At 38.1% G+C, this 23,330-nt stretch overlaps 4 protein-coding genes across 4 annotated transcripts; 2 read left to right on the forward strand and 2 right to left on the reverse strand.

The window, feature by feature from the left end:
• The first annotated feature begins 2,360 nt into the window (after positions 1–2,360).
• Positions 2,361–13,093, forward strand: LOC113758522. Its single transcript, XM_027301337.1, has 10 exons — positions 2,361–2,640; positions 3,147–4,785; positions 5,381–6,805; positions 7,118–7,446; positions 8,731–10,484; positions 11,065–11,494; positions 11,602–11,764; positions 12,226–12,329; positions 12,485–12,576; positions 12,663–13,093. The coding sequence occupies exons 1-10, from the start codon at positions 2,417–2,419 to the stop codon at positions 12,737–12,739; spliced, it is 6,237 nt and encodes a 2,078-aa protein (XP_027157138.1). The 5' UTR covers positions 2,361–2,416; the 3' UTR covers positions 12,740–13,093.
• Positions 13,094–13,700: 607 nt separating this feature from the next.
• On the forward strand, positions 13,701–14,456 carry LOC113762030. Its single transcript, XM_027305266.1, has one exon. The coding sequence runs from the start codon at positions 13,831–13,833 to the stop codon at positions 14,230–14,232; it is 402 nt and encodes a 133-aa protein (XP_027161067.1). The 5' UTR covers positions 13,701–13,830; the 3' UTR covers positions 14,233–14,456.
• An 894-nt stretch (positions 14,457–15,350) lies between these two features.
• On the reverse strand, positions 15,351–15,953 carry LOC113762960. The gene has a single exon (XM_027306619.1). It carries the CDS (start codon positions 15,916–15,918, stop codon positions 15,478–15,480), a length of 441 nt encoding a protein of 146 aa, XP_027162420.1. The 5' UTR covers positions 15,919–15,953; the 3' UTR covers positions 15,351–15,477.
• Positions 15,954–16,657: 704 nt separating this feature from the next.
• Positions 16,658–22,842, reverse strand: LOC113761079 (triosephosphate isomerase, chloroplastic). Its single transcript, XM_027303901.1, has 9 exons — positions 22,531–22,842; positions 21,568–21,594; positions 20,617–20,686; positions 19,779–19,902; positions 18,789–18,873; positions 18,490–18,622; positions 18,140–18,313; positions 17,776–17,858; positions 16,658–17,040 (listed from the first exon to the last, which is right to left on the reverse strand). Exons 1-9 carry the CDS (start codon positions 22,732–22,734, stop codon positions 16,984–16,986), a joined length of 957 nt encoding a protein of 318 aa, XP_027159702.1. The 5' UTR covers positions 22,735–22,842; the 3' UTR covers positions 16,658–16,983.
• Positions 22,843–23,330: the final 488 nt, after the last annotated feature.

The following is a 23,330-nucleotide window of genomic DNA, read 5'->3' on the forward strand; positions in this document are numbered from 1 at the left end:
TTTTTTCTTTTTTTCTTGTTTCTTGTTTCTTTTCCCCTTTCTTTCATCTCCTCTTCTTATTTCCAATCACATTACTCATCATCTCCATCACTTCCCGTTGGCTCCCATTGGCCGGCTACCATTGTCTACAATCTTTTTTTTTTTCTTCTCTCTTTCTCTCTTTCTCTCCCTCCTTCCTCTCCTCCCCTTCTCCCTATCCTCTTCTCTCCTTTTTCTCTTCTCCTTCTTCGTCATTGAATCAAGGGAGAGGGAAGGAAAGAAGGAGAATAGGAGAGGAGAAGAGGGAAAGGGGGAAAGGGAGGAGAGAGAGAGAGAAATGAGAAGGAAAAATTAAGAAAGAAAACAATCGTCGACATTACCACTAACAAAGAAGCCAGTCGGTGTTGGCCGGTAGCAGAGATAGTGGTGAGTTGAGGTGGGAGATTAAGCAAAGGAATGGAAGAAAGGGTTTTTTTTTTTTTTTTACATATTTTTGAGTATTTTAAGGTGTGTAGTTTAAAATTTTTGAAAATTTTTATGAAGTTACTATAGTTAAAATTGGTAAAAAAAAAAACTCATAGGGAAAAATTTTGGCAAAAAATTATTTTACCAAAAAGGCCCAAAAGATATTTTGTACATCCGGCTTCATTCCCATGTTGGAATTATTTAAATAAATATCTAATTTCCTTTCCCTAGATACAGTACTAAATAGCACCGAGAAGTATATAGGACGGCATTCTTCACACAAAAAGGTGCTCTAGAAAATGACAGCCCCGCAGCCTCGTGCGATTTTTTCGAAGGATATGGGTGATGCAGACCAGCAGCGAGAAAAGGCAAAATCCATTTCAAATTACTACATTGACTAAACTATACTACAAGAAAGTATTCCACGGAGAATGTTTCACAAGAATTTCTTTTCCCTAAGACTGGAATACTAATCTTGCTTCTGTTTCAGTGGAAAATTACATCAATTCCTTACCATTTGGCATGCTGTAATTTGTCATTCTCAATGCTTAGAACATTGAAAGGGAAGTGAACCGGTGGTTACCTCATGGTACTGATTACGGAATAAGGATGGTTTGGGCTGATACTACTATTACCACAGTTAAATTAAATTTTATTACCACGGCAAAATTCCCATCCAAGGACAAATCTCACATTTCCATCTGAGGACAAAATCTCTAGTCAACAACCACACTACTACTGTTTTTTTCTTTGGACCGGTGAAGGATGTTACAGTCCTTTTGGATTTGGAATTGCCGTGGCAACAAAGCTATAACTATAATAATACCATGTGTCCAAAACTAGATGTAAATTTGCATACTAACATGTTGTTTCATGTACATTAATGAGAACACTCCTTAAAGCTAGACAATTTTACATCTTTTGTTTTATGACAAAGTGATACTCAGTTTAGATATATGGAAAAATTATTTAGAAATACACTTGAAGAACTAGTTGGTAAAGATGACATGTGTGTTTATACCACAATGTACTTTTGCATGTACATGATGGAGTATACATTTATTGTAAAATCTAGTGCTAGCACCCTTTTTTATACCCTGCTAGGTAGTTAAAATTATTTATACACCATCACAATTCCAACTCTATTTAAGAAGCAAAATTCAATGGGGTTGTGTAGAAGGGGTAGAAGGTCTTGTCAGGACCAGAGATATGGACACAGAATTTGAAATGTGAACTTACCGACATTTTTTTTAACAGCTTTTTCGAATCGATTATGTTTTATATAATGAGATAGGTGATTGCGAGTTATAATTGAAAAGAGTAGTTACAAGAGTTTTTTTTTAAAAAAAAATAGAATAATTAAAATCATTCAAGAGCTTCTTTGTCTTTTTACTTTCACATTTTCTTGATTTTGTTTTATGTTTAGATAAAAAATTTATTATCATAAAATAGGATATTTGTAAAAACAATCTCTATAAAGATAAAAGCGGTATGCACATTTGTTTTACCTTTTCATTTACTAAGTTACTTCATCGACTTTGTCCAAATCCTAATTCTAAAGAGGATTTTAATCCCTTAGGAGATACTTTAATACTCCACGTAAATAAAAAATGGATTGGGTGGTAAGATAGGAGTGAATGTAAATAGGAGGTTCTGCCATTTACTTAAAAATATATATATATATATATCTACAAACCATTTGGGTCAAAGTGACGATAAAGAAAAGTATAGGTACTAAAGTGTCATAAATAGTGCTTTATAGTTTATAAGATGTAGACCCTCTTTCCCAAGTTTCAACTTCCGCACCAGAGACACGACGTCGTCGCTCGTTGAATTACTGCGCTTTTTCCTAAAACCCTACAAGAACAAGAACCCCTGAGAATTAAATTCTGAAGCACCTCCATCACCACCACGTCCAAGAGCCCTGATACCGGCTGATTCCGAGCCGACAGCAGGGGAAAAATTTACGACGATGAAAAACAAGAAAAGAAAGCAAATGCATGCCCACCAAAAAGAAGAAGAAGAACATCAGGGTCCTTCTAAAAGCTCCAGAGTTGACTCCTCTCAAGGAACATATGAAAAGCAAAAAACAGAGGCAGAAGATGGGAAACTACTGTTTAATTTAGAAGAGGTGTCTCCATGGAGGAATTTACAGTTGATTTTGTTGCTTCAGAATAAACACATTGATCTTCCCACGTCAGTATTCTTCTCTCTTTCCGTTTCCTTTTTACTAATCAGTAGACGCACCGTTGTCATTTATGCTAACAGTATACGTTCAATACTTAAGTTGTTTGACAAAATTGTTCAAATGAGTGGAACAGTTTGGGGATTCCTGTTTATTATTTGTTTGAAGGGATGATTGAAAAGTTCATGCTATTAGAAAGCCCACTGAAGCTTTGAAGGTTGTTTCCTGTTTGTTATGTTTCTGTTTTCATCTTTGTTTTGGGTGGGAGGTGAGGGTGGGTTTGAGAGTTGGCTAGGTGTAAAGAGGGCTGCTTTTGGCTTAGTGTTGCAATAACATCGCATGAGCTGTCGCTCAAGGAAGCCAAAAAGGGTTGGGTTTGGAGGGAGAATAAACCAACGTAATCTACTGTCTTCCATTTCCTCAAACCCAGCTATTCTGTAGAATGATTAGATTAATTTGTCATTCAAAAATTTGCCATATTTCTGTTGGAGTTTGATTGGTTTCACTTTTAATGCAGGAAGCTGGAGGTGGCTTGTAAGTATGTGCTGTTAAGAACATCTATAAGAGAAGATGGTGACGACAGCCTTGAAATTTTGGATGCAGTTAGTATGTCAAGAGTAGTAGTTTTTGTTAGCAACTGGATTGAGTCAGTTTTGATTTCTTCAGTTAAAAAAACTCCAGAAAAAGGATCTGAGGGTCACCCAGAAACTGTTGGCTTCTGTTTAGATTACAGATGCTGGGTGATTCTGAAATTCTGTTTGGAGGAGTCTCTAAAAGTTAATGTATCATTGAACTATTCAAGAGACTTTCTACGGGTAATTGATTGCATCTCACGGGATGCATTGGCATGTTTCAGTCTTGAGTTAAAAGATTCCAAGGAGTCAGCTTTGAGCAGTGAAGGCAATGAATTGCAAGAAACTGTGCTCAGTTGCATTTCATTGATATTTTCATCCCATAATGGCGTTGCAAATGCAAATTTGGACTTGTGGATTATGGTAACTGATACAGTGCTTGAAATTGTCAGAAAAGTTTTCAGTAACAAAGTTGCTGACAGCAAGGCGGGTATCTTCATCCTTCAATTCTCATGCTATCTGCTTGAGCCATTTGCTAAGTTTTTGAGAGTCCATCCAGCTCGTAAGAATGGTTTTCATGATTTTATTGATCGGCTTCTCGAGCCACTGATGCATCTATTGGATGAGTTACGTCTTTCTACATGCAAGGATCTAGGATGGAGTAAAAACCTACTAAAATTAGTTGAAGAAATTTCATCTCAGGGGTTATTTCACGCAGCTCATATTGATGGATTTTTGAGCTTGCAGAGCACAGGCAAGTATAAAAAATCTGATGACGGGAAATCAAAGGAAAGAATATTTTTTATTAAAAGTTATCATAGAAAACTATTTGACAAGTTGGAGAAGATCATAGCCTGCAAAAATTCATTGCCATTAGGTGGCGTGGGAGCACTATTTCACTTGTTTGTTGTGTGTGCCACAAAGCAAAAAGGAGTTTCAAGTGTCAGTAAAGTTTCCAGGCAACTGGAAGATTCTGCTGGTCATATTTCTGAAAGGTCTTCTGGTAGCAGTAATGTGGCGTTACAAACACAGAATTGTTCAGGTTCTGTGAGTGCAGTAACACGGAAGTCTCTTTTTGATTTCTTTGGCCAAATTATGGAATCTTTTCTATCGCATATTACAATGCATCTTCAAGCTGAATGGAATGTAGGAACCCCCTTGTCAGATGTTCTGTGTGTGTTGATAGCAGCAAACAAGTTGCTTGCCAGTTTTAAGCAGGAAAATATATACACACGATTGGAGGATATTTCTGAAGGGGCATGCATGAATTTCCTGAGATTCATTTATGAGACCATTATGTTGTTGTCTGTCAAGATTAAACATCTGATGTCATCATTTGGTTCAAATGTTAGAAATCAGGAGGTCCTGATTCTAATGGCAAAGGAGATAGTTGTTGCTGTGCATCTCTTAGTGGAAATTGAATATGAGGTTGTTGGGGATGATCTAGAAAGCTTATGGGGGATGATGTTCACATTTGCATCCTCCAGCCAGTCTATGGTTGATGTGCCGGATAAGCACCTATTAATCTCAGAGATACATATTCTTGGATGTGCCCTAATCAATCTTTACAGTGAACTTCGGCAGGTTGGTTGAATATCTCATATCAATTTTGACATGACTGCTCTTGAGTTCAAAAAGTGGGAATATATAATGAATAGGCGATGTTGATGCTGATATCAGAGGCTTTCAGTTTTAAACGTTATTTTGTTTGATACTAATTGTGTCCAACCTATGGAACATTGGCCTTTTGTTGGTAGAGACCTATCCCCCCGCCCTACAAGAAAAGATTTTCTCAGAGGGGCACAAGTAAGAAGGAAATTATCAATTTCATTTGTACAACCAGGCTATAGGCAAACTCTATTTGCTGAATAGGATGCAAACAACATCATAGGATAAGTAGGAGGTCATGGGTTTGGTATACAAACACAGTTGCATGCAAATCTAGCAATCTTAGTCTTTCCCCATTGCTTGTTATTGTTATGCTGAAGGAGGTTGCATGTAACAATGACAGAGCTTTAGTTAAAGAAGAAATACAAGGGACCAGAAGTAGATGGCAGTTTGTTGTTTTTTTGACACTATTGTTTTGCATTTTTACACTTGATTGTCCTGTTTCAGTCTCTGTTTTCTTATGGTGGATTGGAATCTGAAAGATACTGATCTTATAGTTAAATGAATGCAGGTTAATACCTCAGTGTTTGCTCTCTGTAAAGCAGCAAGGCATTTGGAATCAGCTCATAAAGACGGTGAAGCATGCACTTCAGAATCTTATTGTTCTTGCTCAATGTCATTGAGTACATTGCTATGCTCGCTGGAGTTTAGACTTTCCATCTACAACGGTTTCAAGTCCATTCCAGAAGGCCAAGTGAGTGGATGTATTCGACTATTAACTGCAGAAATTTCTGAATCCCTGAAGTGGTTGAATGCTCAACTTCAGCTTGCTCCTGCAGATGATTTATCAAAGCCAGGTTGTACTGATGGTGGTTTCTCATGGTTTGATTTGAAGGCAGAACTTTTGGGAAGATTTTTGTCTGAAATATATACTTTAATTCTAGATTCCATGACTGTCACTTCTGGTAATTGTAATGCTGTTGGTAGTTCCATCAAGGATTTGATGGAACTTATGTGCCACAGCTCAAATAGCCAAGATTTACTTAAGCCAGATATCATGGATAAGTTTTTCTCCCTTGTTTCTGGACAAAGTTCCAGCTGGGGGGTTGGATTAGAAAATGATTCCTTGTCATGCTGGCTCTTAGTGTTCTTTTTCCGTCTATATTTATCCTGCAGAAGCTTATATCGACGAGTGATCAGCCATGTACCACCACATACATCAAAAAAGATGTCAGAAACAATGGGTGACCCTAATGCAGCTTACTCCGGGAAGGATTGGTTGGATGGCATTGTTCATAATGCTGAAGGCTACTTTTCTTGGATCATCCAACCATCAGCTAATCTTCTTACCATAATAAACAATGTTTCAAGGATGTATTTTCAAGATACTCTGGCTGGTTGCCCGCCTTTAGTCTATGTTTTAAATGCCATGACTATTCAGAGACTTGTTGATTTAAACAGGATGACGAAATCCTTTGAATATTTGCTTGCAAGAAATGATAAGTTAATTGCGGCAGAGATGATTGATGATACTAGAGTATCATATAAGAGAGGTAAAAAGTGGAGGAAGCGTCTCTTGAGTATGAAGCAAGAGGCTGCTGGGCTGACTAAATTCATGATGTTATGTTTCTCGTCATTGTTTAAGGACCAGTTAACTATCTCATATGATAGTGGACTTTCTAAATGCTTATCCATCCAAAATCTTCAGAATGACAATGCATGGGACCTTAATGTTGGTGCTCTGGACCAAAAGACATTACCAGCTGCAATGTGGTTGATTGCTTGTCAGCATATTGATATCTGGTGCAGACATGCTTCTAAGAAAGACCTTAAGCAATTTCTCACACATTTGATCAACTGTTCCCTTCTTATTGGAAGTGGTGGTAACGACAAATTTAGATCACACTGCATTAACAAGGTTGGCCATCTGAGGAATGTTACCACACAGCAAATCTCGCTTGAACTTCTGAATGATACTGGTCTCTATGAACAAAAAGTAAGATAGTATGTTCATTCCAGATAATATATTCACCAGCTTTTAGACTTGCATGTGTCACACAAGGGACAGGCTGGCCTTGCCCAGTGGACCTCGTAATAAATTGTTAGTTATTGTTTATTTACCTCTAGGGTGAAGTCATAGAGTCTTTATGTAGGCACCACCTTCTCCCTCTTTCTTCTTACAATCCCATGGTCCCAACCACACTTTTTGCTTTCCATTCTCCCAATTCCCACAGGCATCTAGCTATTCACTTAAAATTTTTTGACTGGATTCTAGCTGCAGGCAATTTCTTACTTTCTGGTATGTTAGTTTTTTCGCAGGCATATAGCATCGACATTTTGCCAGATCTTGGAAGCATCCTTGTCATCTATTTCTGCTGATTTTGGAGAAGGTTATCTAAGTTCACAACATGATTGGTCAGAAATTATACGCGCTCTTAGAAATCTATCTAACATTATTCATGCCAAGAAGTCTGCGAAGAATGCTGAAATTTGCAGAATAGAAGATGTAGCTCCTTCCAGCAACGCTGAGTATGCTTTGTGTAACAGTTTGCTGAACTTTTTGTCTTGGATGCCAAAAGAGATTCTAGGTCCAAAATCTTTCCAATCGTTTGCGAATTGCATTCTCAAACTTGAGCAGTATGTTCAATTCCTGTGAACCTTAGTTCTGATAATATGTTTAAGTGGCTATGCATATGATATGTGAGATCTGCTAGCTGCTGATGTTGTTTTTGGCATTTAAGCCATTTTTTCAATGTGCGGTAGGTTTATAATATATGTTTCCAAGGTTTAGATCTGTGTTTTGGTCTTAAGATGTGAACCAAACTATGGATGTTAACTAACTAGAAAAGTATAACAACTTGGGAATGAATTTTTTTGGTTATTGTTTGCATTGTGCAAATTGGATCAACAACTAAATCCAGAAGGGTGGGGGTGGAATGGGTATTCATTGGATCATCTTTCTTAAATTTGCTTTATGGAGCCTTGGCACTTTATTAAATGAACTCTTTTACTTGTCATACTATTTTAAATTTAAAATTACAATGTGAAGATCCTCTTGCCACTAACATTGGCTCTTTCATGTGTTAATAATTTGGTAAAAGGATTAGTTTCTTTAATTTAAGTCCTGAGATTAGAAGTGGGGACAGTGCCAGAGTTTTCAGTAGAAAGAAGCAGAGTGAAAAAGAGAAGCATAGTTCAGAGTTAAGACAGTAAAAACTCCAACAGGGAACCATCTAGTCTTCTGTTTAGATATGACCTTTTGTATTAGCTATTGGTTCCTTCAATTTTTCGATATTTTCTTGTCTTTGCTTGACTATCCTTTGCTTTGATGATTTCAGTATAATGTGGGCTTCTTTTGACTGACAGTGTGGTATTCTAGGTTGAGTATTGCATCTGTGGTCACTGTGGCATTCTAGGTTGAGTATTGCATCTGTGCTCACTGTGGTGTGGAAGCACTGACCTTTGGTGGTTGCTTCAGCTAACAACTCTTTATTTTTCAGTTTAAAAATTTGATATTGGCTACTTGCCCTATATAGGGTTTGTCTCTTGATTAATACTCCAGCATCTTAGTTAATAAGTTTCGATTCAGTAGAAGTATAAATGCACATTATTTGTATTACATACGCAAATTTTTGTGAAAGTTTGCCTACCTGTCTATATGTGGTTTGAATTTATGCTCTTTCAGATCCTAATCAGCTTAATCTTGTAGAACAATTCACTGCAAATTGGAAAATTAAAGTGGGGCGAGGACTTTATTATTTTCTTTTCTTATTTGATTTGAATTCTATGGTACTGGTTAGTCATGCAACATGAGTTACTCCTTTTTTTTGGGGCAGGGGGGGGGGGGTTGCAATTTCAGTTTATGAAGCATGCACAGCTTAGAATTCTTTCTCAGTGTTTCATTAAAGTCGTGCATTTCAGGGTTGCGGTTGGCAGCTTGTTAGGTTGGTACAACACCTTACTTGCAGGTGGTCATGATGAGTTTTTCCAACTGTTTCTCTCCTGTCGGAGGACCCTTAAAAGTTTATTGATGGCTTCATGTGAAGAGAATATGGATTACAATCACTCTTCACTTATTAGCTTACTATTAGAGGGTTCATCTCCTGTATTATGGCTTTTGGAGTCATTGCTTGCAGTAGTTGGATTTCAAAATGCTTCTTCAGAAGCTGTTCCTTCTCAACTGAAAGATTTGTTGTTTTCATTGATGGATCACACATCATATATGTTTTTGACAGTGGGCAAAAACCGGTTGCAAATTTCATTGCTTTTTTCAGGGATGGATTATAATGGACAAGATAATTTTGCTGTCGGTAGTCAAGACACGGATTTGGCTGAAGATGAACCACATTTAGATTTTTGCAGAGACAATGATCCATGTAAAAGTTTAGCACTTGTAGCCAATATTTTAAGAGAACGCATGCAGAACTCACTTGCATGTTTTAGCCAAGCCTATGCAAGTGAAAACTTGGGAGTTCTGCCTGAGTTTCAGGAGTTGAAGAAATTGTCACCTGTGATATCTTGCATTCAAGGCTTCCTATGGGGTTTAGCTTCTGGGCTCGGCAACATAGATGCAGAGAATTGTAAAATGAGGATAAGATTGTCCAAATGCGAATTGGAACCTCTGTACAAACTAAACATCTTTATAAATACATGTGCAGAATATGTAAGCTACTTCTTACAGCTATTTCTTCTTGAGGATGATTCATTGGCTCAAAATCTAGCAATTGCTCAAAAACTTGACCAGCCAGAATTGGACCATCCGTGTTTGGAAAATGAAGAGGTGTTCGATAATAGAGGTGCTGATGGTAATGATGTTTTGCATGAGGAAATGCCACAAGTTAGTGAACCTTTTGGTAACAGAGGAAATAATGAAGTACATTATATTTCTGACAAATCTGTAGTGAAAGGGAAGTCCATTCCAAAAAATGAAGATGTTGAATCTCTTCTAGCCAAGGTTCAATTGTTTGATTCAAGATGTTTAAGGAAGACATTTTTGCATGAACTTATCAGAGGTGACAAATCAGAAGAGGCTTATTTTCTTAAACAGCTATTTCTTGCTGCTGCAGCTATATTGAGACTGAAGTTGGAGCTGGGTTGCACTGCTCTGTTGCAAAATATTATGCCAATTCTACTTGGAGTTTCTGAAGTCTTATTACTGGAATTTGCAAGAGATGTTGCTCCACCTCCATTTTCTTTTGTATGGTTAAATGGGGTTATCAAATTTATGGAAGAATTAGGTAATTGTTTTCCTTCATCCAGCCCTATATTATCCAGGAAATTGTACGGGAAGCTGATAGACTTGCATTTGAGGTCTATCGGAAAGTGCATTGTTTTACAGGGAAAAATAGCTACTCTTTCTTCAAAAGAGACTGGGTCAAGTATGGAAAAGCCAATTGAGTGGTTGAACTTTTCTGAGTCCTCCATTTCTCACGAATCGAGTTGCTTGGATGACTTTATAGCTAGACTGAGGACATCATTCAGAGTTCTGGTTCAGAAATCATCAGAGTTGCATTTGTTAACAGCAATTCAGGCTATAGAAAGAGCTGTTGTGGGAGTGCAGGACGGCTGCTTGACAAACTATGAAATTCATATTGGCAGTTTGGGTTGTGGGAAGGTATCTTCAGTTGTTGCTGCTGGCATTGATTGTTTGGATTCACTTATTGAATTTGTGACAGGTAAGGTTACTTTGCTTTTTGTACCTCACTCAGTTGCCCCCCTCTTGTTTTGAATAACATTTTCAAAAAGATAATCTCTATGTGGATTGCCAACTTTCGGCATGTTGATTTCATGTCTGTTAAATCATGGATTGTTCTTGGTTTCTCTGTGTTTGTACATCTTTATGTCTCTTGGTATCTTCCTATTTTTCTCAATTGATATGTTAGATCCCATCAGACAATCTGGTTTTTTGCCTTCGGCTGATTTGTTTCTGGAAGAATAAAGTAGTTTTTGCACAGAGAACCAAAGATTGGTGCTGAACAAGGCCTTGGTTCATATGGACCAGCAGGACCAAAAATTCTTTATTTGACATGCGGGAAAAAGTTGTGAATATAATGCTTTGGGATTTATTTCATTGATGATATTGGAAAGGAACTAGTATCACAGTAGAGCTATTTAGTCGACATGCTTTGTGAGTCCCTTTTTCTTCTCCAGTTGTTTTAAACAACAAATTGCCACAGTAATGCATCTTTTGTGAATTAGATCATTTCATGCAGTGTTATTTATGCATGTAATTATATTTTTTCCATTTGCTTCTAGGGCGCAAACGTCTGAACGTAGTAAAAAGACACATCCAGAGCTTAGTTGCATGTCTCTTCAACGTAGTCCTACACTTGCAGGGGCCCAGCATTTTCCAAGGAAATGTTAACTTTGATGAAGGTTACACTGGTCCAGATTCTGGGTCAGTCATCCTTATGTGCATTGAGGTGCTGAGAAGGGTTACTGGAAAGCATGCTCTCTTTCAAATGGATGCCTCCTATGTTGGGCAGTCCTTAAACATACCTGCAGCATTATTCCAAAATCTCCTTCTGCTTCAACACTCCGATTCTTATTCTTCAACTACTTCAAAGACCACAGATACTTGCTCCCTAAAAATCACAAGTGGCCGTATCTTAGACGGAAGGTATTCCTTGGACCTATATGCTGCATGCTGCCGATTATTGTGCTCCCTTGTTAAGCATCATGGAAGGTATGCAAAAACTTCCTATATTCTTGGTTCAAATGGTCCTAGAAATCTGCCTTAATCCCTTTTTATTGGCTAATCAATTTTGCTATCCCGGTTCTGTTGATCTTTAGTGAGACTCAGCGATGCGCTGCTCTTCTCGAACACTCAGTCAGTATTCTTCTTCATTGCTTGGAGATGGTGAATATCGATCCAATTGTGAGAGGAGGGAATTTTGCATGGGAAGTGCAAGAGGGTGTTAAATGTGCCTGCTGTCTGAGAAGAGTATATGAAGAGGTATGTGTATATGTGTGTGCGTGTACTACTCAGGGATAAATTGCTCTCAAGTAACTCTGTGGATAAATTGATTCTTATATTCCATGCACTAGAAAGATTGTACTTTTCCGAGCGTTTTAGGCATGCTGCAAGATATTTCAACCTGTTCAGGGTTTGCAATTTTAATTTTAGTTCATGTTCCAAATCCCTATGCTTTTGCCATTTTCCAAATCCCTAATTCTTTTACTAAAAAGAAAAGATCTTGTCCAAATGCCTTGTTGACCCCAAAAAAAAAAAAAAAATGCTGCTATACTCTGAATTTTAGCTAGACCTTGGAACTTGAATGGAGAGCAAGCTAAATTACTTGATGCATGTTCAATTGCATATACTGGTCTCACCCACATTAAATAACAATTGCCATTTCAAAAAAAAAGGAAAAAGAAAAAGAGAAGTTAACTGGTTATTTTTTCCTTGTTTTGCAGATAAGGCAGCAGAAGGATAGCCTTGGTCGCTACTGTTTTCAATATTTATCCTGTTACATATGGGTCTACTGTGGATTTGGTCCTTTTAAAACCGGCATCAGGAGGTGATTCCTGGTGTCTTACGTTCACTTCGCGGTCTACTATCCTGATCATTAGGAATCTGAATTTTAACATCAATTATGGATGATATTTGCATCTGTCCAACTTTTACATTGTACATGCCTTGCACTCACAGCAAAATGGTTGAACTTGTCAACAGGGAAATTGATGAAGCTTTGAGACCTGGTGTATACGCTCTGATTGATGCTTGTTCAGCAGATCAGCTTCAGCACCTTCACTCAGTATTTGGAGGTGAGACAACCTTTTTTTTTTTTGTTTGAGAACTATAAAGGGGCTAGTTGCTTCGAATCTAACTTTCTTATTCTACTGGCCTGTAGAGGGTCCTTGCAGAAGCGCTCTGGCAATCTTGCAGAATGATTACAAGTTATATTTCCAGTACGAAGGAAAAGTCTGAACTCAGGTTCTTCTGGTGGAAAAGGCTCGTATATTTGGACAGAGTGGTGTTCCTCGAGGGCTTGCTGGTTGGATAAGCAAACAAAATTTTGCTTTTACCTGTTCGTCATTTTTCGCGTGTGTGTACATATATATAGTTTCTAGTGTCCGCTGACATTTAGGGGCCAAGACAGCAGCATGCCTAAATTCCGCTTACTAGTGTCCTTGCATGGACATATGGGCCTGAGGAGGCCCAATTTTTTGTTAGACTTGGTAATTGGATTCATTCGTCATTGGTTTCGAATCATTCCGAGTGGATCTCTAATCAGCACTGTTTGGTAAACCAAATTTCCATTAACTTGCTATTCAAACACGCGCGCGCACAATTATTACCACCATTTTTGCGTTAAAACATTTGTATGGTTCAATTCTGCTTTGTTAGCTCCTCAGCTTCTCTTAACCAATTAATTAGACACTGGTTAGACGACCCACTTACGCTGCAGCTGCTTCAAAAAAAAAAAAGTACTATTAGATTTTTTTTTTTTTTTCAATTTGGAAAAAAAATAAGGGCTTGTTTGAAGTGCCCTGAAATCAGGGACCAAAAGATGGGGATATAGTTTGCTTTCAAACTGGGCCACTCCAACAACTGCCAATCAGGACCTGCAAAGTGGACCGTGACACATTAAATTACGTTGACGGGCCATTGATGAGTGATGAGCATGACTGATCCCCACAAATTAGGAAACCATTTTCTAGCCAGGAAAAAAGTACCTTTCACTCAACCTACCAAAAAAAAAAGTAATTTTTAAAAAAGGAAATTAACTTAAGTTCTCTATTCCAAATGGTGATGATCAAGAAGTCGCCAAAAACAAACTGTACGGTTCTAAACTTTTCGTACACATTACCCCACTTAATTTCAGTAGGCGCTCTCACACTGCATCAGACATCCCCTTTATAGTCAAGTGCTGCTAATTGGGCAACAACTAGGACCAGCAGACTAGCAGTACAATAAGATTAAGTCACGTACCCCTTCAATCCCCAACGACCTCCTGAATTTGTCCTAAAAATAAAGAGTCCAGACTCCAGAAGCCACCACTCAATCATCAATCGTGTATGATCATGGTTCACAGAAGAAGCACTGCAGCCTCCTTCTTGGAGGTTTTCTCACTGAACCCTCTGCCTTACCCGGTTCTGCTGTTCTTGGGAGTCATCTGTATCTTTCTTGGTCTCCAGTCGTACGTCTCTTACGAGTCAGTGGTAGAGACCGCTGAAGTAAACCTGGGATGGATAATGTTTGCCGTGCCGGTGGTCTTGATATTCCTCGTGCGGGCTTTGTCCAGCATGGACAGCCCGGAGAGGTTCTTTTGGGGTACTTCGCCGTGGGATCGGCATCGGAGGATGCAGTACTTTCGGCACCCGGAAGGGAGCTCGCCCTGGGGAGTGGCTGCCGTGATCCTGCTGCTGATTGTTTTGCTGCAATTTCAGTCTACTTTTCTTGATAGTTGGTTTATATGACCAGTAGTAGTTGTTCTTGTGGAAGATCAGTTCATAGTCCACTTTCTCGTGTGTTTTTGCAAGTATGTACAGCTTGTTGGTTGATAGTAATAATTGGTTTTGCGTTACTCTTTCTTTTTTTTTTTCTTCTTCTTCGTGTACATGTATTAAAAGCAGGGAAATCTTTTGTTTGTTAAACTGTTACACGGTTGGATCAGACATCAGAGTGAGAGTTTGTCATCTTAGATGATGTTGGCGATTCATGATTGTTGAGTTGTACTCCATAATCCATACAGGGCCTGAAATTCTGCTGAAAATCTGCAACAAATGGAAAAGATAAAAAGGAGAGAAAAGGAAGTTGCTGATCAATGGAGTAGTAAATAAATAGCTTAATGAGTATACAGATTGTCCATGCTTTTTGATGGCTTTCAACTTTCCTGAATTAGTTATTATTTGATGGTCTCAGAGCAGCATATCATTTGTTTGGAGATCTACGTGGTCATCATCCTTGACAGCCATTCTTGATGGAGCCCCATCAGTTGCTCCACTGATAGAGGTTTATTTATGGACTGATAAATGTTTTTTGGTTTATCATGCATGGTCGGCAGGTCTCTTGGTCGATATTTCAATGATCGTTATATGTGAGTGTGACCCAGGATTTATTATCTGAATCACAACTTGAATTGATTAGCAGTTTATATGGACTTTTGTTGTGGACATGGTGCATTGATTCCTGTTCCTGATTCTTGAAATTGATTAGTAGCGCAATAATAATACCATCATGATTCAAGGAAACAGATTCCAACGAGTAAAAAATCATGGTGGTAAAGGGTATCTTTTTTGAAGGAATGGTGGTTAAGCGTTCGTTGAAGGCAGATTATTTAATTTAAAGATGTTAATTAGATTCGCTCCCTCATGTTGCTGCATTTCTGCACTGGGCCATTTGTGCTCGGCCTAGTTCTATGCCTAAAGCAACTTTCAACTACATAGATCCAATTCCGTGATGCAACTCATAGGCCTGCATGGCGGCCCGACCACCACTGCCAGTGCTAGAAAAATATGTCGTCTTCCAAAACCGTCCTTGATATGAAAGCCAATGTCAGATCAAATTTTGGAAAATTTTCAACCGGAATCACAGATGAACAAACGTAACAATTTTTTGGCAATTTACTATTCTAAGTAATGTTTCAATTTATTTGTAAATAAACACACACACAGAGATGCACACAACTCCTAGCTTGCAAGTTACTGCTGCCCTTCGGCTTACTAATCTGAGCTCCGCAGAGGGGTAAACCACATAGATTGAAATGATGATTGATAAGAAACCAACACTACGAGGATCCCCACCAACAAGGCAACACCCCATGGGAATCCGCCACTCTGATGTGCTGATGAACCGGGCCTGGGCTTTGGAGTCCCGAAGTTGAACCAGCCACCAGAAAAGCTAGGACGAATTAACAAGATTAGAAGGATGGGCACTAAGAAGAGGAGCAACTTCAAGTCGATGGTTGCAGGGCTTAGCTGCTCCCTGTAATTTGTGGATTGGGACAATGATAACAAGAAAATAACAATGGCAAATATGGCCAGTAGCGGAAGCGGTGGCAAGGAGAGTGAGGCCATCGTCTGGCCTCTCCATCCTTGTTTCCATTCCGGACCCCTCCTGGAATAAAACCAATCCATCTCTCTCCTCTGTTGTTTTCTTACCATCTTTCGAGCATTTTGGAAGGATGATTTATAGTAGAAGATATTGAAGGCCTTTGGGATGCTTTACTTACTAGGAAGAGTTGCTTGGGAATATATGCTTTGAGTGTGGATTCTCCTTTTCTTTAACTAATGCTCACTCAAAGCTGCTGATGCTCTTAGTTCACTTGCCGCCCTAGTGCCAACATAAACGTACGCATACCCTTTTCCGTAGACGTGCACGGGATAACCCCAGCACTTGGCAAAGGTCAAGAAGCGATAATTTGAATGTTTTAGCACTAAGCTTCACTTATAAAACAAAACTCTGGCTCATTTTGACCAAAATAAAAACTTGAATTCCTTTCAAAAGAACACTGCAGAAAATTAAACTGCTTATTTTAAGTAGCTATCTTTCAGTTCAGTGTATTTGCTCAGTAAACTTAGAAAACTCCACCCGGATTCTTGTGTGCAGCTTCTAGAGAGCCACATCATACTTTTGGTGGTGCTGCCAACCAAGAATAAATGGTAGAGCTCTCCCCCCATCTTCCACCTCCTCCTCCATGACAGATTGAAAAATATTAAAAAAAAAAAAAAAAGGGATAACCAAAAAGAGGAAATGAAGATTTATAAATAAATAAAAAAAAAGGCTCGGGATTCAAACTTAATAAGCTTTCAAGTTCAAACCAGTCCACAACTTAAGTTCCGTAAGCATCACCAACAAGAAATTCCATTTTATTTTTTGCCCCCTCAAATATGAGAACAGAACAAACAAAATCCAACTCTTGATTCCTCTGCGCTTTATTTATATCTGAGCGAAAAATTTATGTTGCATAACATAAAATCACTCTGTTCCGGGAAGATCATACATGGTTGAACTCAAAACTTATTTTGTTACACCAAAAGCTAAAATTTTAGCATACAATCTCTATTATTTTATATAGTTGAAGCGAATTAAGTGCATCATTCAATGTATGGGACAAAGAAGTTGAACAGGATCAAAATCTGACCAAAAGATCCTGTTGCGCAATACTTATACCTCAGAAGATACTCCAATCCGCCTATCCTTTTGATGCCAAAAGCTACCTCAGAGGATCATGCAGCAACCTTTTTGGAAGTTACAGAATTAACAATTGTAGCAAACTCAGGTCCCTGCAGCCAATGAATCAAACATCAATTTTATGTTCCAGGTATGTGACTCTCTCTCTCTCTCTCTCTGCTTTCCCAACAGACACCACTCACCCTGCTAAACTCCCAATGCCCACTTTTAGGAGCCAAAAACACCAGCAACACTCAGAAATTCAAAGCATCCTCTTTCTAATATAAAGCTCCTTAAAAAACCATCTCTTAAAATGGAGAAGAAAACCTCAATAATCAAAATGCGCCAATTTTTATGAGATCACTAATCCCTGTCATTAAGAACAACAAATTCACTACCACATGTCTCTATGGATATTCAATTATTAACACCAAAGACAACACATGTAAAGGTTACTAAACAATAAGCATAGGATTGTATGCCTAAAAGCCTTCTGAATCTGATCGAATATAGCAAACAATTGCCAAATATAAGACTAGCATGCCAGCATGTCAAGGTATTGTGAACTAGCAAAATGAGATGAACTGTTGTCTCAAATGAAGATAAGAAGCGACAGTATTCAAAGTTGTGAAGCTGCATGAAATAAACAGCTTGCACTCATGGTAAGATAACATGTTGCTATCACTGGCACGAGAGAGCCTCTTCTCCTTGCTCACCCCAATCCCTTTTTGGCCAAACTTTGAAATATGTTAAATTTTCATTTGCTAGTCCACACCAAGTAAACAAACATAAAACCTAAACAGTAGACAGCAGAACTAGGTATAAATATCTAAAAGGCAGAATAGTACCTTTAAGGAAGCACCACCTACAAGAAATCCATCAATATCTTCTTGTTTTGCAAGATCAGCACAGTTGCTTCCATTAACAGAACCTGCAAAAAGATACTCAGTAGTCTAATAATATAAAAAAAAAAAAGGGATTCAACTATCAAAAATATTCTGAATCATCTGGAAAGCTCATGTCCGCTGGAGCAGAAACAAAGACAAGGACGACAAGGTCAATTGAATTCCTGACCCACAGCATTCTTTGAGATCATATACAGCAATAGTTAATGAAGCTGCACAGGAACAATAGCTTCTACTTTTCTTTTCGGTTCTTTTTTTTCGTCGGGGAGGGGGGAGTGAGAGATAGAGAGAGAGAGAGAGATTAGACCTCCATAGATAATTCTTGTTTTAGAAGCAACTTCAGCTGAAACATTCTTAATAAGCCAATCACGAACAGCTACATGCACTTCCTGTGCTTGCTGAGGTGTGGCCACTTTACCAGTTCCAATAGCCCATACTGGCTCATAGGCAATAACAACATCATCCCAGCTTGGTACAGCATCTGCAATATCATGAATTATATGTGACATTAAAATTGATAACCATCATGTTTTCTTTTTTGATGGTCCATGTCCCACTTAAACATTTACTCATGAGAGAGACAGAGGGAAGGAGGGAGGTGGCAAGAAGAAGGGGGTGCAAAGGAAAAGGTTCATGGAAGATGAGTTAACAGCTTGCCTACAAAAGCCTTCAGTTGCTTATAACAGACATCAAAAGTTTTTCCTTCTTCCCTTTCCTGCAAAAGCTCTCCAATGCAGGCAATCACTCCAAGACCTTGGCCCAAGGCATAAGCAGCCTTCTTTCCTATAAACTGCATGATAAGGGGTTCTGTCAGTTTTAAGAATTCCTTGTTTCATTTTTATTATAATTCTCTACTTATTTACTGGTAAATTAGAAAGATTTTCAAAGCACAAACTGCAAATCGACTAGCGAGAAGAAAACAGGTTAAAAAGTAGTAAAATCTGGAAGACTCTTACTTCATCATCTTCTCCAATTATATGCCTTCGCTCAGAATGCCCAAGAATGACCCATTTGCATCCAATATCTTTCAATTGTTCCCCGCTATGAAACAAAAATGAAAATTAAGATTATTTCAGTCATTTGTTAAGGCATTGGAATAGCCACAAACCAATCAACAATTAAAATGATCAACAAGCTGAACTCAGACTATTAAGCCATCAGCAATTGAAAACCCAAGGAAGTAGTCCTATTGAAAGAGCAAACTCTGTCTAAAGAATGTTGGCCTAAAAGCTTGTAAAGATCTATTAATATACAGTTAACTCACGATAAAACGTCTGCATAATCCATTCACTGCAAGAAAGAATTTTGAGCTAGAATGAAAAAATGCTGTAAGGTTCTCTCTCTCTCTCTCTCTCACCTTTCCATCCCTCCCTCTCTCTCTAATGCATTTCAAACCAGTGGAGGTTAAATGGCAAATGGGGACAATCACAGACACCAGCCACATTTAGAATGGGATGGAGCTATCCCTGATTTTTCTTACTTCCATATACTTGCATAATCGTGTATCTCTCTTCTATATTCTGCAATCTAGCAAAAGTTACTAACCACTAAGCAAGTCCCAACTTCATCACAACATCTAAAACTCACAAATTTTGCCAAATTGAACACCCTTGTATGCATTTGAACTTATCAGATTCGAATCCCCATTGCCATGCAAACCTTGTAATGTCAAAGTCAAACCAACTAATCACCTCTAAGCATAAGACCTACGTAATCACCAGCGAAGTGGCAAGCTGGTATAATTGGGAGTCAAGGTAACAAAATCACAGACAAGTGAGCTACAACATGCCCACCTATCCAAATCGCCTCACTTCTCCCTAATACTCATTCTCCAACTTCTGAAACAGAAGAATGCAGGCAACTGATATTTTGGTCCCACTAAACTAATCTCACCAGATTTACCACAAGTTTAATGAAAAAATAGTACAATACGCATATAACCTCACCTGATTTCCCCAGTAAAAGCTCCACCTTTCCCTATCCAACAATTTTGAGCAGAAACTTCCATGCGATCGGTTAATGAGCTCTTTACTTGATCAATGTATATAAATGGAGGTGCCACAACAACATCTGGACATTTCAAAGAGCCAAAATAAATCTAGTAATTTGGCATTCAAAGCTGAAGAGCTGCTGAATACGATTTAGATTAGCAAATAACTAAGACAAAGTAGTTTAGCGCCTCAAATGTGGCAAGATAAGATGCACAATTGGCAATTAAACAGAAAAGTATAGCCTCCAAATCGTAGCCACCCAGGTGTAAAAATAATGCAAGGCACTGCTCTAAATTCTACAAGCTTTCAAACAGACTTATAGATGGAAATAGTATTATATTCAAGGTTTGCTAGTCATAGCATCAACATATACGGCTAACCACTAAGCTAAGGTACATCTTACTCGGGGAAGAAAATGTAACTGAGACTGGATTATCCCTAGAAGATGCTTGCTAGAAATCTGTAGACATGACACAACTAAAAACTTTTACCAATTACAACAATTTCATTCCAACCTCAATGACATAACTAGTATAAAAGACTACTTTGGGGTTATTTGACAAAGAACAGTAATCTCCCACCAAGGGGTTCCCTATTCGCTAAAAAAAGACCAATCCAAGGGAGCCCGAAGGAAGAAGAATGACTATCGCTGTGTGATAAGGGAAAGGCACGAACTTGTGTGGTGTCCATTCATTCAATTCACATCGGTATGGGGCACATTGAGGCACTCTCCTGCACTCGGGACAAAGTGACTTGCTATTGCTATATTGAAAGCATATTGTGGACAACTCACCAACATCAGACTCCAGCTTTGCACTATTTAAATCAGAGATAAGCTTGCCGATGGACTCCTTTGTTCCATTCTGAGCAAAACATGCAATAAGAAGTCAATAAAGAACGAAGCTAAAGCATGAAAAAACTCAATCCTTTGCTAAATAGTGTACTCTATCTAGTCAAAGTTATCCAGAACTATCAGAAATGGAGAAAGAGGGGTAAAAGGAGATCAACATATTCAGCAAATATGTTGTCTTATAATGTCATTATGCGGCAAAAATATGCTACTTACTTAATTAGACAAAAGAAATCACATTTTCACAGAGCACAACACCCATATTCTAGATCATATATATCAAACTACACCAGCAGCGAGCATTTCACGCTGCGAAAAAGCATAAGAACAAGCTTGCCCCCATCCCCACCTTGTGAGTGAAAAAACTAACAATAAAAGCATGAATACCACAGGCTAGTTAGCAATGAGCATAAACTTACGAATATCAGTATCCTGGGACTATTTTTGGATGGTTAATCAAGCATTAAATACAGCTATTTTGCTGAGAAAGATAACAGGCAAGACATAAGCAAGTTCAGTGAAAGATAAGCTAAACTACTGAAATTAATAACCGTGACTTATTAGTTTTTTCTTCTTACATCAAATAGTCATTACTGTCCATTTAGTACCTTGGATTCTCAGTCCCTGTAATTTATAATTTACATGTGTTGCCTTCTAGTGGTATAATTATTATTTTATTGGCACCTTTAGAAGTCCAAGAACCCCCATCACCTTTTGGTCAGGGGCCGGACCTACTTTGCTAAAATTGTTAAAGTTCTTAATTATGAACACTGGACATTGAAACAGTCAACTGACCAAAGAGGAAATAAATACACAGTTCAAGTATAAGTACCTGTATGATGAACGATCTTATGAAAATAAGAACTCAAAGAAGAAAAAGAAAAGGACACTTACACACTTCCAGTTTCCACCAACAAAGAACTGCAAGAAGAACCAAAAGACTCTGGTTAATACACTCTTTAAAGCTCATATATTCTCATGTCACACTGATCATCAGAAGATGAATAGTTTCTCGGAAAGCAAGTGATCAAGTAGAACCAGAAAGAGTGAAATACTGAAATAAGTTTTACAAACTGAAGTACATTAAGGAAAAGCATAATATTCGGAAAACGGACCATCAAAATTAACCAGGACGGGAAAAACAAAAAAGAAAATCTCCCAGATTCAGAGCACAATGACATTCAAGAACAGCCAAGAAGCATCATCCAAAACCAAACTGAATCATCATGAGTAACATACTCTAGCAAAAAGGTGGGAGAGAGAGAGATGGCGTAGAGGCGTGGATTGCTTCGGCTTGGCTAAAAGAAGAAAGTGGAGTCACCAATGACACCATTCTCATTTCTCAGTATGCCAATAAACTTATGAAAGAAATGTCATAATTTATCACTGTGCGGTAAGCATCATGATCTTGTCGAACAATATGAGCTTTTAGAGATTCGCATTTCATTGAAGACTTACGAATAAAGTAGTACAAGGTCTAATTCTTACTATCCGGAGCCTTTTCTTTTTCCTCTTTCTTTTTAGTTTGGTTTTGAGGGAGGGGACAAGAAATAAAGGTATCAAATTGAAGTCCAGTTTACTTCATCATTGTTCCAGTTCAACCACCCAATGACTAGAGTCATTAAATCCAATGCTTCATTACATTTTCATAATAAATTAGCATAAATCCTTAAACTATAATTAAGAGTCCAGAACTACCCCAATGAATTTCAAAGGAATAAATCTGTCATCTCATGGAACCCAATATTTATAGGCTGGCAACAGTAACAACAGTCAGTCAAAGAAGTCAAGTTTACAAAAAAAAAATAAAAACAATAATAATAAAAGACTAGAATAAAAAGGATGAAAAAAAATAACCTTTCCGGAGCCGGCCATTGCAACGACAGGCCGGCAAGCTTTATTGCGGGGGGAAGAAGAAGAAAGGCGGAGATGAGAGTCCAAATTTTGGAAGAAAGATTGAGCAGTGGAAATAGAAAGAGGTGGAGAATCGAGCTTGGGACAAGAAGAACGGCGGAGGCCGGAGAATTGGGGGCAAGCCAGAGATGTGGAAGCCACAGCCATTATTGTTGTTACTCTCTATTACTACGCCTTGGCCAACTAAAAGTTTTACTCCTCGTCAAGCAGAAGTGAGCAGAGAGAACAGAGCAGATAATTTTTTAAGATTGGGAGAAAGCCACCTCTCAGTCAGTCCCTCGACATGTGGCGATGTATTTTATTGGTACGGAGTTGTTGGCTGCTTCTCTCTCATCCCACGGTTGCTTTCGCCGCGTGCATTACACAATCAATGGTCCACCTAACCTCAAGAGTCAAGATAATGCCTTGGGCTTTTTCAAAAAATTCCTTTTTTTTTTTCAAGCCTTGAAATTTACAGTCAGTGGATTTAAGTCCGATTACCATTGCATATAATTCATTTGCAATTCATATGTATTTTTGAATATAAATTTTGCAATTTATGACTTAAATTCTATGAATTCCAAATGGTTTCTTTAATGGTAACCTATGGTTAATATCTATGTTTGGAATGGGATGTATGCAAATAAACTGATTAAAAAGATGAAAAGTTAATTTTTTTTTTCAAACGATAACAGCAAGTTGAAAAGTTAATTAGAAATTATGTTTTTTATACAAACAAAATATTTAATTGAGCAAGCTTGGAT

Source organism: Coffea eugenioides, chromosome 2 (assembly GCF_003713205.1).
Source record: "Coffea eugenioides isolate CCC68of chromosome 2, Ceug_1.0, whole genome shotgun sequence".
Classification (NCBI taxonomy): Eukaryota; Viridiplantae; Streptophyta; class Magnoliopsida; order Gentianales; family Rubiaceae; genus Coffea; species Coffea eugenioides.

What these genes read in the sequence shown, in the direction of transcription:
- LOC113762030 (XM_027305266.1), top strand. Translation starts at nt 13,831, where the DNA reads ATGATCATGGTTCACAGAAGAAGCACTGCAGCCTCCTTCTTGGAGGTT.
- LOC113761079 (XM_027303901.1), bottom strand. Translation starts at nt 22,734, where the DNA reads ATGGCTGTGGCTTCCACATCTCTGGCTTGCCCCCAATTCTCCGGCCTC. An exon ending in CAATGGCCGGCTCCGGAAAG is followed by an intron (nt 21,595 to 22,530) that starts GTTATTTTTTTT and finishes TTCTTCTTGCAG; the next exon opens with TTCTTTGTTGGTGGAAACTG. An exon ending in AAAGCTGGAGTCTGATGTTG is followed by an intron (nt 19,903 to 20,616) that starts GTGAGTTGTCCA and finishes TGAAATGTCCAG; the next exon opens with ATGTTGTTGTGGCACCTCCA.
- LOC113758522 (XM_027301337.1), top strand. Translation starts at nt 2,417, where the DNA reads ATGAAAAACAAGAAAAGAAAGCAAATGCATGCCCACCAAAAAGAAGAA. An exon ending in TTTACAGTGAACTTCGGCAG is followed by an intron (nt 4,786 to 5,380) that starts GTTGGTTGAATA and finishes AAATGAATGCAG; the next exon opens with GTTAATACCTCAGTGTTTGC. An exon ending in CTGGTCTCTATGAACAAAAA is followed by an intron (nt 6,806 to 7,117) that starts GTAAGATAGTAT and finishes CTGGTATGTTAG; the next exon opens with TTTTTTCGCAGGCATATAGC.
- LOC113762960 (XM_027306619.1), bottom strand. Translation starts at nt 15,918, where the DNA reads ATGGTAAGAAAACAACAGAGGAGAGAGATGGATTGGTTTTATTCCAGG.